The 14,236-nt window shown below is 39.4% G+C and overlaps 2 protein-coding genes across 2 annotated transcripts; one reads left to right on the top strand and one right to left on the bottom strand.

Moving 5' to 3' along the window:
• Nucleotides 1–3,059: 3,059 nt before the first annotated feature.
• LOC118473163 (trifunctional UDP-glucose 4,6-dehydratase/UDP-4-keto-6-deoxy-D-glucose 3,5-epimerase/UDP-4-keto-L-rhamnose-reductase RHM1-like) lies at nt 3,060–8,369 on the bottom strand. The gene is made up of 5 exons (XM_035961894.1): nt 6,464–8,369; nt 5,948–6,373; nt 5,185–5,239; nt 3,187–3,313; nt 3,060–3,093 (listed from the first exon to the last, which is right to left on the bottom strand). Exons 1-5 carry the CDS (start codon nt 8,156–8,158, stop codon nt 3,060–3,062), a joined length of 2,337 nt encoding a protein of 778 aa, XP_035817787.1. The 5' UTR covers nt 8,159–8,369.
• A 2,948-nt stretch (nt 8,370–11,317) lies between these two features.
• Nucleotides 11,318–12,312, top strand: LOC103651298 (uncharacterized). Its single transcript, XM_008676918.1, has 5 exons — nt 11,318–11,603; nt 11,691–11,775; nt 11,856–11,980; nt 12,071–12,142; nt 12,236–12,312. Exons 1-5 carry the CDS (start codon nt 11,411–11,413, stop codon nt 12,310–12,312), a joined length of 552 nt encoding a protein of 183 aa, XP_008675140.1. The 5' UTR covers nt 11,318–11,410.
• The last annotated feature ends 1,924 nt before the right edge of the window (nt 12,313–14,236 follow it).

Here is a 14,236-nt window from a genome sequence, read left to right as displayed (position 1 = left end):
TAGTAGTAGTAGTAGTAGTAGTAGTAGTAGTAGTAGTAGTAGTAGTAGTAGTAGTAGTAGTAGTAGTAGTAGTAGTAGTAGTAGTAGTAGTAGTAGTAGTAGTAGTAGTAGTAGTAGTAGTAGTAGTAGTAGTAGTAGTAGTAGTAGTAGTAGTAGTAGTAGTAGTAGTAGTAGTAGTAGTAGTAGTAGTAGTAGTAGTAGTAGTAGTAGTAGTAGTAGTAGTAGTAGTAGTAGTAGTAGTAGTAGTAGTAGTAGTAGTAGTAGTAGTAGTAGTAGTAGTAGTAGTAGTAGTAGTAGTAGTAGTAGTAGTAGTAGTAGTAGTAGTAGTAGTAGTAGTAGTAGTAGTAGTAGTAGTAGTAGTAGTAGTAGTAGTAGTAGTAGTAGTAGTAGTAGTAGTAGTAGTAGTAGTAGTAGTAGTAGTAGTAGTAGTAGTAGTAGTAGTAGTAGTAGTAGTAGTAGTAGTAGTAGTAGTAGTAGTAGTAGTAGTAGTAGTAGTAGTAGTAGTAGTAGTAGTAGTAGTAGTAGTAGTAGTAGTAGTAGTAGTAGTAGTAGTAGTAGTAGTAGTAGTAGTAGTAGTAGTAGTAGTAGTAGTAGTAGTAGTAGTAGTAGTAGTAGTAGTAGTAGTAGTAGTAGTAGTAGTAGTAGTAGCAGCAGCAGCAGCAGTAGCAGTAGCAGTAGCAGTAGCAGTAGCAGTAGCAGTAGCAGTAGCAGTAGTAGTAGTAGTAGTAGTAGTAGTAGTAGTAGTAGTAGTAGTAGTAGTAGTAGCAGTAGCAGTAGCAGTAGCAGTAGCAGTAGCAGTAGTAGTAGTAGCAGTAGCAGTAGCAGTAGCAGTAGCAGTAGCAGTAGCAGTAGCAGTAGCAGTAGCAGTAGCAGTAGTAGTAGTAGTAGTAGTAGTAGTAGTAGTAGTAGTAGTAGTAGTAGTAGTAGTAGTAGTAGTAGTAGTAGTAGTAGTAGTAGTAGTAGTAGTAGTAGTAGTAGTCCATACAAGTTTTACTCAGTGATTACTATTTTTCTTCAATGTTTAAAGGTTTTGCTGCTACAGTTTGTGTATTGGGACTCAGCAATCAAAAGCCAGGGTCCTTTTTAATTGTATTTCATTTTGCATCTATGGCTGTTGTAGCTTGACGATGTACAAAGACAATAGTCAAATATTGTATGGATAAAATATTTGTCTCATTGTTTTCCATCCTCATCAAATCAATGCAGTATATGGCCATCCAAACAAATGTATCCAGTTTTCAAGGAACATAATAAATGAATTGCAGAGAAATTGGAATACACTTAAAATTGTGTATGTCTTGCAAAATTACTAAGTTGAATGCATCGAGTTCATTTATCCATTTGCAAGAATATTGAAGTGATTTCTTTTCTTTTTGTAATTGAACAAGGTTCTATATGCGACACATGATTTGTCATCTGGTTCAGAGATCTTGTTTAAAATATTTGAAGCTAAAATTAGGCTTTGAATAGCTGGCAATGATGAAACTCTAAAATTTTAAACAATGCTGGTGTGCTGTGTTATATAGGTGTCTGGACAAGCAGCATCCGTTCGTGTGACGGCTGACAGGTGTGCCTTTTACGGCTGCAGATTTCTCGGCTGGCAGGTACTTTCCTTTCTTTTACCCTATTGGCTGTATGAGTTCATTGTTTTTTGTTATTTCTCTTTTTATTAGTTCATTTCCATGCTAGCTGTAGGTACCTTATGCTCCTGACTGGCACTTCCTCATCTTGCTCCCAGCAGAAAGATGAATAAAAAATAAAATAGCAGACTGAGAACCTAACAAAGAGGAGCAACACAGAATGAACACTATATAGACAACTGCAATGTATCACAATTTACCTTGTAATTATCAACAACCAGAATGCTCTCAACTAAAAGAACATGAGATCATATAGCGGAGTAGCTCTTATTAGCAGCTTGGGAATAAGTCTGTACAAAAACAACATGTGATTGCAGGCATGCTAAGTGCAGAAGGGTGGGTTACCTGGACATTTTGCTGATAGAAGCTACTCCACCCAGGATAATTTCCATGTCCAAGCTCTCTTCTTGCTTGCAGCATTTGAGATTGAGCAATACAGTTGCTATAAATGCAAGAAACCAATTCCCTTTACAAACAGATAGTCCCAGCTCTGAATATGACAAAGAAACAGGTCTATGTATTTATTTGTTCCACTCATGGTAATTATTATGACCAAAACGAATTTTATTTAAGGAAACCACAGAAATACCATTAACCACCACAACCCCCCCCCACCCTCAACCAATCCCTTCTCCTTCACCTCCATGGCTCCTCAGATGGGGTCATCAACCTCCACGCCTCCCCGTGCTTCTCAGGTGTGTTCCACACTTCCCATTCTAGACTTCTCATGCAATCTGCATGAAATCAAATATTTGTGTGCTCCCTTGTATGCTTTTCATTGCGCAGAAAATAAGTTTATTCTGCCAGCCACAGCCTGCCTTATGCTCCTGACTGGCACTTCCTCATCTTGCTCCCAGCAGAAAGATGAATAAAAAATAAAATAGCAGACTGAGAACCTAACAAAGAGGAGCAACACAGAATGAACACTATATAGACAACTGCAATGTATCACAATTTACCTTGTAATTATCAACAACCAGAATGCTCTCAACTAAAAGAACATGAGATCATATAGCGGAGTAGCTCTTATTATTATTAGTTATATTAATTTTCTTGCAGAATACTATGCTCATCAGATATACTGTACATAGCTGACAACAGCTATACTGTACATAGCTGACATATGTAAATTACAGATTAGTGGCATGAAACTAACTTGATAACTGTATATACTTGATAAAGCTATGAGAAACAGAACAATGAAAGCAACTCGTAGTGATGGGTTCCTGTGTAATCTATGGACCTGATGGCTTAATTGAAAAGGGCCTTCCAGACCTTGATTCACTAAAGCCGCCTCATTTTAGTTCATCCCAGGCTACCCTGCAGCTGATGGTTTACTCAAGAAGACAATTACAGAAGGCAAGGTTGGTGGAAGACAAGGAAAGAGAGTAGGAATCGACCCATCAGGTTATTGAGACATTAGTAGAAGAGGTAGGGGATGCAGTGGAGAGGACTGTAATGAGTGCAGGACAAATCCTGGTTAAACCGGCAAACTGCGTTGATGTTGGACGACCAGCTCCGCAGTCTGCTGGAATTGCCCTGTCACCTGAACAGCAGCAGTTCCTCAACCAGCTTACCAAGCAGATTTATTGCATCCTCCCAACCTCGGCTGATCTGATCCTGAAGAATAATAGCACCAAAACACTTGTTGCGACTCCCCGGCTGATCTGATCCTGAAGAATAATAGCCACTAAAAACTAGAAGTACTGAACAATACTTAACAGATATTTGACATTAACCCTCATTTAGTTGTAACATAAAGTACTGTTATAGACAGGGAGGTTAATATTGAAACAAATAGGTGCTGATCTATGTGAGTTACTTCACTGCATATTTCTTTTTAATATGGTATGCCAATCTCCGTTTCTACATATTTGTTGTCTATCTCAGTTTAGTAAGCACCTGCTCATACCTTTGTGGTGCCTTCTGTTAGCGGTTTCATTACAAGTTGTCCTGCTCTTGATCTGAATTTACGGATTAGAATTTTGTCCAATTGGTCTTGCTAATTGCATCTATATTCTGCTAAATTTAACAGCTTTTGATACTAAAACTATTGTTCTGATTATTATGCATTTGTTCATTGGCTATGATGCAAGCTACACCAGAGTATTGGACTGCCGTTGCATAGTTATTTTCAATGAATTATTGAAGTGACAAATTTGTGCGATTACTGATACTTTTCAGATTGTGCGGATTTGGTAAAGGGAGCCAAGGACAAGCATTTGAGGGTTAAGAGACTTGTCAGGATCCCTACTAAGGTTCTCCACATCACCACTCGTGTGCCCCCTTGCGGTGAAGGTATCAAGCTGTCTGCTGGTTGGCTTTGTTTAATTTTACTGATTGAGTTTTTAGTGCTTTCATAAATAGGAATACGTAATACATTGATCTGTTCACTATTCACTAATTTATACATGTGTTAAGCATTAAAGTGCTCCCAGTTCACACAATATTATGCTATTGTTAATTTTATTTTTGATTCCATTTATTTCTTAAAACGATTTTTCTTAATACTATAACATGTAAAACTACTGTATCTATCCTGCACCATGTGAGGTGATTTTTGTTATTAACGTTATTATCTACTCCCTGTGTTCCTAATTATTGGTCACTTTGGCTTTTCTATAGTATAATATTCCCAACTTGTGTGTATTTCGGGTATTTATTGGGGTGGTGTAAAGTTTATATGCATACTTCCTGTATACAGAGGTTGATGCTATTTATGTAATGATATTGGTAAGGCTTAGCTAATATTATGATTTGTGTACGGTGAGTTGCATCCGTTCACAATTCTCTTTATCACATGCTTCTCTTCCTTGGATTTTGGATCTGCCATTACGTACAAGAACAAACACCATTTACTGCTCAAATAGATAACACCATCTAACTATCAAATTTCTGCTTCAATAAAATTCACCACTACCAGATTCCTCAGTTTCAATGAGAGCAAGAAGAGCAGTATCTATAACTTCAACCTGTAGATGTGCACGGTTGATCCGTTAAGTCCAAATTTACCGTAATAACGTGGAACCAGAAACAAGAAGCAAGTGCACTGTCCTAATTTATAGTTCGTTTAACTTTTCTAATCTTAAATTTAACCACTCGTCTTATAGTTGCGCCACTGCGATCAGAATTGACAGATGCAAGCAGTCGAATAGGGTCGACCACATGCTTACAACGTGTAGTGCTCGAAACCCATCTCCATAAGCCACAGAAGAATCTGTTTCGATTTGGTGCTTGAAGAACTCGCCAAGTCTTTTTTTCGAATTCCGTCTTTGCACCCTTTTCATTGAGGAAGATGTAGAAGATGATGACGACGCATCTGAGGTTGTTGCCATGCTACCAGAACCTAATGTGATTTCTGACTCAAGCCAAAGATGAGCTAGAACCTGACAGTTACCTTCTTCAACCTCTGGACTCAGGGTTCAGTATCCTACCCCCAAAAAAGACATTAAGATAGTAAATATTGTTGTACTGCAAACATATAATGGTATCGAAGAATGAAGTGGAAGTTGCAGATGAAGATAAACAAGCACAACCAGAATACCTGTAAGTAGGAGGTAAGCATGCACCATCTCATGCGCTAGAATCGAGCCAGCAGCCTACATGCAATTAAATAAATGAAAATTAAAACGTGCAAGCATTCTGACGGATTGGTAGTAGAATCAATGTTCGTCGAAGGGAAACTAAATCAATTGTAATTAGTGTGTTAAATAATAAGAATGAAATCACCTTGGCAGCTCGTACAGTATAAGAATTGCAGTCACTTCACACCGTCGAATGAGTTTGTATGGCCCTGTGATCATATCTATGGTGATCTGTTGCCTGGTCCAATTATTGGTCTTTTTAATATATAGACCAATTAAGCAAAACAAGGAAACATTTTAAATTCATATAATTGTAACAATCTGCTCCTTAGATAAGCAGAGGCATCTCCACCAAATACCAGTAACTGAGAACCAAGGATATTGATTGTCCATCTCAAGCTATGTAATGCAAAGTAAAAAAAAAGAAATGTCATATAGAATCCAACAAGGTTGCAAGTAAACATGTGCACCAGTTCAATCACAAACCAGATTGGCTCTATGTACAGAAGAAAGGAAACTTTCAACAGGACTACCATCAATGAGTTAAACTGCATCTAGAAATTTAGCACTATCATCTACAATCAGCTTAGTTCTTGTAAAATTGAGACCATCCCGATAATATCAACAAGCAATGTTTTAGGTAAAGGGTACACCAACGAACCAAGTTAGACAACTGATACTTGTGTAATGAGAAGTATGTGTGTGTCGAAGGAAATTAATTACCTCACAGACATATTTGATCAAAGAATCCTTGATGGACATCAGTTGAGAGAACTCGGCCTTCAATTTCGACGCATCCATCTCATTGTTGCTTCTAGGTGCGACTATGACCTTGGATTGCTCTTCGAGTGTGAAGTTGGTCCACTTAAAATCAGGATTGATGTATTTCTTGTACATCTCCAGAATCTCATTGTGGCTGACAACGCCAGGGTTGGTGAAGTTCCATATGCCCCTGCAGTCCCGTTTTGCCATCTCAATGGAGATGGGCAGAAGCTCATCCAAAATTGTCATGCTGTTGGGAATGTTCACCACCTTGTCGTAACGAGCTATCTTTGTGATGAAGTTACGAGGATTGTTTAGATCTGATGATATAGGCATCCTGACCCTAAGAGTACAGACATTATCATACTCCTTCAACAGCTCTTCCACCTGCACCATGATGAACAGCACAGAAATTAGCTTCAGGCATAATGAAGTAAAAGAAAAATGCTTGACAAAAAAAGAACATCCCGAACTTACCATTGCTTTTGTTTTGGAATAAAAGGAACCCGTAAAGTTGGGTGTGTCTTCCTCTTTAAAGCCAATACCAGACCCTTCGGGGTGCTTGGCATCATACTCAAATATACAACCTGTAGCATAATTAATCATTAGCAGACCCTGCTCGCGACAGACATCAGCAAGATTCAATATGCCTACAACATTGGTGCGGATGGTGTCCTGTTTATGGGTCTCACACCAATCAACATTTGGTCTCCCAGTGACTCCGGCAGCATTAAAAACTTGAGTTGGCTTCACATTTCTAATGTCCTCCAACAGCTGAGAGCGCTCCTCCAAGCGTCCTTTCCCATATTCATATGGTATCCCTTGCTTGTCACAAATCTTCCCAAGGAGGCCACCAATCCATCCAGTCCTGCCATAGATTAAGAACTTGTACAAAGGCTTTTGAGGGGCAGCAGTGGTCCTTTTGGCACTGGTTGCAGGAGCTGTTGTGCTAGCTTCAGCTGGTGAAGAAGTCAGAGATTTGATATCCTCAGTCCAGTTATGCCTTTCAACTCCAGGAATCATCAACATCCTTGGGTGAGGGAGCAAAGCACCAGTGACATCTCCCCAGTAATCAGGATTGGTGGTGTACCACTCGATTGTCTTCTTCAAGCCCTCTTCCCATGGTGTGCGCTCTGCCCATCCCAGTCTCTTAAGCTTCTGATCATCCAAGAAGTACCTCTGGTCATTGAAGGGCCTGTTCTCAACAAACATGATTACTTTTTCAGTATCCAAGCCAAAGAGCCTGCAAATGTCTTTGGCCACATCAATCACCCTCCTCTCCTTCACAGTACCAATATTATACACATGTCCAACCTCCCCTTTGTGAAGAACAACCTCAAAAGCTTCAGCCACATCCTCACAATATAGGTAGCTCCTGACATTGGAACCATCTCCATGAATTGGAAGAGGCAGACCTCTCATGGCCAAAAGAATGAATTTGGGAATAAGTTTCTCAGGGAACTGATTTGGCCCATACACGTTGTTGCCCCGAGTGGTTATCACAGGAAGACCATAAGATCTTCCATATGCCATCACAAGCATTTCAGCCCCAGCTTTTGTAGCTGAATACGGATTTGTTGGAAGCAGCTGTGAGGCCTCATGATTACCAACCACAGCATCTTCATCAGTTTCTCCATAGACCTCATCAGTACTGACATGAATAAACCTCCTGATCTGGCCAGTGACCTTGCAAGCCTCAAGAAGGACGTGGGTACCATATATATTATTTTTTGTGAACTCAAATGAATTGCCAAATGAATTATCTACATGAGTCTGAGCAACAAAGTGCATGATGGTGTCAATCGACTCTGTGACCAGAAGGTGGTTCACCAGATCAGCACTTGCAATGTCACCCTTGACAAACTTCAAATTTGGTGAAGCCCGTGAGGGGTTGAGGTTCTTTAGGCTGGAGCAGTAATCGAGCTTGTCGAGGACAACAATCTTGTAGTGCGGGTAGTTCCTAACCAGACAGTTGGTGACATGCGATGCAATAAAACCAGCAGCACCGGTGATGAGAATGTTCTTGGGCTCGTAAGTCGCCATCCTTGTCTGATAGTTCTGTGACCTGTTATAATATGCTAGCAAACACAATGAGATCATGAGTACTCTCACAAGGACAAGTTGAGGAATGACATTAGAGAAAACAAAACAAAAAAGAGATCTGGTTGCCATCACAGGGGAATTATTTTAAACATGGACACAATTAAGTAATACTGTAGTAAAATGTAGTACTCGGATGATCGGATCTAATCTGGAACACTATACAAAATCCATATAATTCCAGATACGTGGGTACCATGCTCTTGCCTAAAAGCTTTGTATGCTACACAATTAACATTACCAGTAAGAATCATTTATTATATATATACTACAAGTAAGCATATAGTGTTACCAACAGAAGTTCTGAATAAATGAGTGACTGTTAGAAACACTGATTTTACTATATACCTAACCATTGTGTATATTTAAGTGCATAGCCCAAAAAACTACCGTCTAGAAAAGCCAAAATCTCTAATGATTTGGAGTGGAGGGAGTATAATCCGTGTATATCGTTACTGGCCATCTTGAAACCAACCGTTCATTATTAGGCTCATTACTCATTAGCCACCTTGAAAGATGGCTCCTGACTGGCACTTCCTCATCTTGCTCCCAGCAGAAAGATGAATAAAAAATAAAATAGCAGACGCTAACTCATGTTTAATCTAAGTTTAATCTTCCTAGGTGCTAGGCAGTTGTATAGGGCCTACCTAGCGCGTACACAGTGCAAGATAACAAGGTTGGAGCATCTGAGAAACAAGGGGGCTGGAACCTTTAGCAAAGCAGCAACTTTGCATACCCAGCTCGCCACATTTCAGTGACAGGCAGTCTGGTTCCAAGTTTTTAAGAAATAACTGAAAATTGTAAAGGAGAAAACAGACTGAGAACCTAACAAAGAGGAGCAACACAGAATGAACACTATATAGACAACTGCAATGTATCACAATTTACCTTGTACTTATCAACAACCAGAATGCTCTCAACTAAAAGAACATGACTTGAAGTTGAGATCACTTTGCCATCGGCGGCGAGAAACTCTGCCCTTACCTAAGCAAAAACAATGTAAGGAGGCACATTAGATTGAAACAAATCATCGATGTAACCAGGGGTAAAATTCATAAGCCCAGTTTAAACCCCCCATCATAACGTGTCCAGTTCAGAGTGCAGTCCAAACAAGTGCAGAAGAAAGCACAAATCCTTCCCCTCCTGTTATGTTTAATCAGTCATTTATATATAGAACCACACTATCCAGAACAGAGGTCACAGTCCTTGTCATAAGACGCTATACAAATATCAGATGACATGCAGAAGAGTAACATTGTTATATACAATACTTTGATTGGATACACCATTTAATTATCCTTCACTATGTATACTGAAAATGCGGTGTGATGGATCGGAAATAATAATATCACTCTTTTGTGCCACCAAGCTGGATTTCTGGAATAATAATGGAGACATGCTTGGGGGTCTAATGATTCTCTTCTGTGCTCTAGCTGCCATTTGGTTGGTTGGCCAGCGCATTGCCCAACCCATATATATGTCCCATCTTTGTTCTTTTAGTCTCCAGGTACTTACAGTTCTCACTGGTAATTGGCGTAATCAAGGGCACCCTGCCCGCAATGCTCAATCCATAGCCCTTGACACCACTATATTTCGCAGGGTTATTAGTCATCAGATTCATTGAACGGACTCCTAGATCCCGCAATATCTGCAGAGTAGTGAAATGTCAGTGGCCTACTCACTGCATGATAGGGTTACTTCATCCTATGTACATCACAGTTTCAGAACTGCACAGGCATGAAATTCTTCCGTGCCTCCAAGTAAATTCATGTTTAACCCCTAGAAACATATATGATACAACTTTCCTATACAAGCAGACTTCAGAAGAAAGGAAGTGTTGTGGAGAAAGATTCCACCGTAACTTGAGAGATAATGCATAATTCGTATAAGAGCATAATCCAGGATGTTTAATACGTTTAACTCATCTAAACGCGACCTTACTTCACTGAACTGAATCCCCTTCTGAACCCTCTCTGAATCTTCGATTTATGGTGAAGATGATGACAGCCTGCCACCGCTTGGCCGCCACCGCGACATACAAAAGCCCCAGCTGTAGCGTAGTCGTAGTAGAGCTTTACACAGTTGATCTCTACTGTACAGGCTAAAAGAATCTGCATCCGTTGAAAGGGCTGTGTGCAAGAATTGAAGACTTGACGTGCCTTTGCCTCTGCCCGTCCGCCGAACTGGGGTACTCCGGCACACTGTTGTGTTGACTGCTGACTCCATGCTCAGCTCAAGGCCACGACTGTCCGTATGATCTCTGCCTATGTAGCTGGAGGCGGTAACAATGCCAACCGCATCGGCATGGCGTTGTGCCGCTGCCGAAACAATGCCAGTTTGATTAGCATACGTGGTGCATTTTAGTAGGTTAGCAACTCAACAGAAGTAATCTATCAATCAGCTTTTGTACCAAACCTTCATGTTTGTTTGTAAGGATTCTATTCATCCTCATCAAAAACCCACCATCTAACTACCAAATTTGTGCATCAATAAAATTCACCTCTGCATACGCTATCATGCATACTCGAGCACCAACTGGTTAATACAAATTCTATTCATACTTGAGCACCAACAAGTTAATACTCTGCATATGCTATCAATAAAATTCTATTCAACAGAAGTATGAGCTGCAGACGCCGTACTTGAGCACCAACTGGGCAATACAACTCCGTCATACGCTATCATGCATGCCATCCACCTCTGCATGAGCTGCATACTCGTGAACTACAAGCCTTAATTACAGTCACACCTACAGTCGAAAATAAGTGCTCAACCAACCAACCCACACTGCTCCTATGTCGTGCTACATCAATGCATTGGACTATTTTACAATTTACTTTAAACTATTGTCAAATGATAATAGGTTTTGATGGAGCCAGCCGTATTGAACCGTGAAAGAGTTGCATTGGACAAGAAAAACAAGATGCCTGTGTAAGTTATATTATAAACAATAGTTAACACAAGATTTCGCTATCAAATTTATGAACGTTATTTAGTCGCATGTTTAATATAGCTTCAGGTTGTTCGACGACTATAGCGATGAAGATTTTTATGGGGCACAACGGAAGTATAGTATTGTCGCTCGAGTTGAAGTTAAATTCCCTATTGAACCACGTTATCGTGACAGGCAACATTACATTTTGTCTGACATCAATGTAAGACAACCCCTCTTTAGGTTTCATTTACATAACTATATCTAATGTTCGTACCACAATCTATTTTGTGCTGAAATCAAATTAGGGAGCCAAGATCGAGGCCATTGCAACTCGGTATGAGATAGTCAAATACTTCAACAGTTTGCTCCATGAAAAGCATGTCTACAAGATGCACAACGTATGGTTTGGTCTTAATCCGGGTGCATTTAATTTTCGACATCTAAATGGTACCATGGAGTTGTATTTCACCCACCAAACTGTCGTAGAGCCATACACTGTCCCAGTTCAAATGCCGCCATTTCCAAAACATATATTCTTGAACCTTGATGATATTGCCGAGCTGCCAAACAGGACTTTAGTTGGTAAGAATATATCGATCTACTAACCCTATTAAAAATTCCTTTACACAAAATTGAGTATTAATCCATATTTAATTGTGCTTTTTGTAGACATTATGGCTATTGTAGTCCACTTGGATACAATCCATCGCACAATGTGGGGTACATTCAGGAAGATTGTTATAATGGATGCTAGGTATATTCCATTAATATATTACCAATATGATGTTAAATCTATTAGTACTAATAGATTCTTCACAAAATCAATGGCACAAGGTGGTCTTTACATACCATTAAAGTTTGGGGCGATTTACTAAACAAAAATGCACTCCGTTGGGCGTTGGCTAATGAGAATTATAGCATCATAATTGGGACCATGTTTCGGCGGTTCAGAAAACAAGGTACAACATATGTTTACACCTTGCTAACACATTATTCACTATTGTTTCTTTTATAATGATTCTTATTGAATATTAAATATGCTATTCTAGAGTGTCTCGAATCAACTGACCATACAACAATACACTTCAAACCGTTCCATCACAACACCCATTATTTTGAACGTAAGTAATTACCTACATCAAAATTATGTACTTATTTTCATTATTATATTGTGAACTGAGTATACATGTGATTAAATGTTGCACTCATTGCAGCAATTCAAAAGGCTTTGGTGGCGCGGAACGATCGTCAGTTTGCCGTTAGATATCTTGACGACCAAAGGCGTAGATAGAGTCTGTAACTTTTGCAAATCTGAATTTTATGATGGAATACATGTACCGTTATTGATGCTACTTACATGTGTCAATATTTGTAAAACATTTTGTTCTACTGGGACATATCAATGAATACGTGGAACATCAAATCGTTTAGCCCGTACGTTTTCCATTTACAACATTATATTGGTTTAATGTTGTGTCATTTTTGACATTCAAATCGTAACTTCGCTCGTGAAATTACGTCAAATATACAGATCAAATTCGGAACAATTTTAATGTACATTCGGTATACCAAAGCCCATCTATAGGAGCTAGGCATGCTACAGGAAGATATTCCACATCACCAGAGTTATGAAAACAATTACTTAGCGCGTCACCCATATCCATCTATGCAGTTCAAACTTGGAATATAATACACTATCTTATACAGACACCAACATCGTTCTCTTATCACCTCTCTCTAGGTCTTATCTCTTTACTCTCGGTTATGATGCTTGTTTCTATAACCTCTATTACCAAGGGCATCTTTTTTGATCTTCTATCCGCTTGGTTTATTGCAGTCATATCATTTCACCCTTAGTTCTTGCAGCATATTATTTTTATGCTCATGTTTTCTCGGGTACTGTTGTTGTTATAGATCAGATGGGACATAATGTCGATCGCAAACCATTCACAGACATCTCTAGCAATATCATTAGAGGTAAAGGTCAATACACAAACTGACCATACATCGTCGAAACGTAATAAGTATGGAACACTAATACACAAACTTACATTATAGGTGATCAAAATGAATTGCTCGGACCAATGCTCGATGCTAAGGAGCGTAAGCGAAAAAGGGATAGGGAAAGATATGCAGCGATGTCCGTTGAACAAAAAAACGAGAAGAATAGGAAGCGTCGTGAAGCACGTCAACGAAACAAGGGACACAATGTGATACCCAATGTGTCAGGAGGTGATGAAAAATGTCCAATTTTAATTAATAAATCTACGCATAAACCTACAATTGGAAATTAATTGTGTTCATATTTTATAGGTGACCAAAATGAACAGCTTAGGTTGTATAATCAGACACCAAGGCGGAAAGAGGGAAAGTTAGAGTACATAAGAAAACGTAGAGCACTGCAAGCTAGCACTTTGAATCAGGGGTCCATCGCCATGGAGGTCCCAACATATACCTCTGAGGTTGTACACTCTACAGCAGATGTATCGGAACCTGATTCATCCTCTGATAACGCATGCGACTGGGTTATCCCTGAATACACCAGTACACCTTTCATGCCAGCTTCAACACAAACTGAGGATGTCGGTTCACCCGATATGTCTACTGAGCCACTCCGACGTAAACATCATGTTCTGCCTGGTGAAAGACAAGCTATCTTAGCCCGTCAAAACAAGAAATTTGAAGCAAACATTGCACGTAACGTGGCTACTTTGACTGAGGATACTATTAGTGACGTCGGACAAATGGATGATTCGACACAACCCGGTTCAACTATAGAGATCAACAACACTGGTAATTATACTAACCAATTGTAAATGGATCTTGCACGACGACGATAAAATGTAGTCCGACTAAACGTGTGTTTCCATCAGTACAATATAGGAAGACATGCCAAAGTGCGATCGTGGCAACAAACGGGAGTGCAAACATGGTCGAACAAAGAAGTGTGTTGGAGCACAGTCAGTCGATCCCAAGGTTCATTTCCAATGGTAATTGTTAAAAATCTTTATTGAGGTTATATATTTTCTCAACCCTGAATGTCATGTCTTTTACTTGGATTGTATTTTCACGATCCAGTTGATGACGATGATGAGGGTGTCATATTCGGAGAGGATAATGATGAGAACGAGGGATATCTATTCGCTGGTAATTGTACTTATGTCAATTTCTATTACAATAACAATGTGTATCTAAATTCAAATGTCTTAATCGTT

This window comes from Zea mays, chromosome 1 (genome assembly GCF_902167145.1).
Source record: "Zea mays cultivar B73 chromosome 1, Zm-B73-REFERENCE-NAM-5.0, whole genome shotgun sequence".
NCBI classification, from domain to species: Eukaryota; Viridiplantae; Streptophyta; class Magnoliopsida; order Poales; family Poaceae; genus Zea; species Zea mays.
This window is presented reverse-complemented; position numbering and strand designations above follow the sequence as displayed.

Bases quoted from the DNA above. Each gene is read 5' to 3' on its own strand.
- LOC118473163 (XM_035961894.1), bottom strand. From the start codon at position 8,158: ATGGCAACCAGATCTCTTTTTTGTTTTGTTTTCTCTAATGTCATTCCT. The intron at 3,314-5,184 runs GTATTCTGGTTG...ATTATTCTTCAG, and splicing joins TGCTTACCTCCTACTTACAG to GATCAGATCAGCCGGGGAGT. The intron at 3,094-3,186 runs GTGACAGGGCAA...CACTCATTACAG, and splicing joins GAGGAACTGCTGCTGTTCAG to TCCTCTCCACTGCATCCCCT.
- LOC103651298 (XM_008676918.1), top strand. From the start codon at position 11,411: ATGCACAACGTATGGTTTGGTCTTAATCCGGGTGCATTTAATTTTCGA. The intron at 11,604-11,690 runs GTAAGAATATAT...TGCTTTTTGTAG, and splicing joins GCCAAACAGGACTTTAGTTG to ACATTATGGCTATTGTAGTC. The intron at 11,981-12,070 runs GTACAACATATG...ATGCTATTCTAG, and splicing joins TCGGCGGTTCAGAAAACAAG to AGTGTCTCGAATCAACTGAC.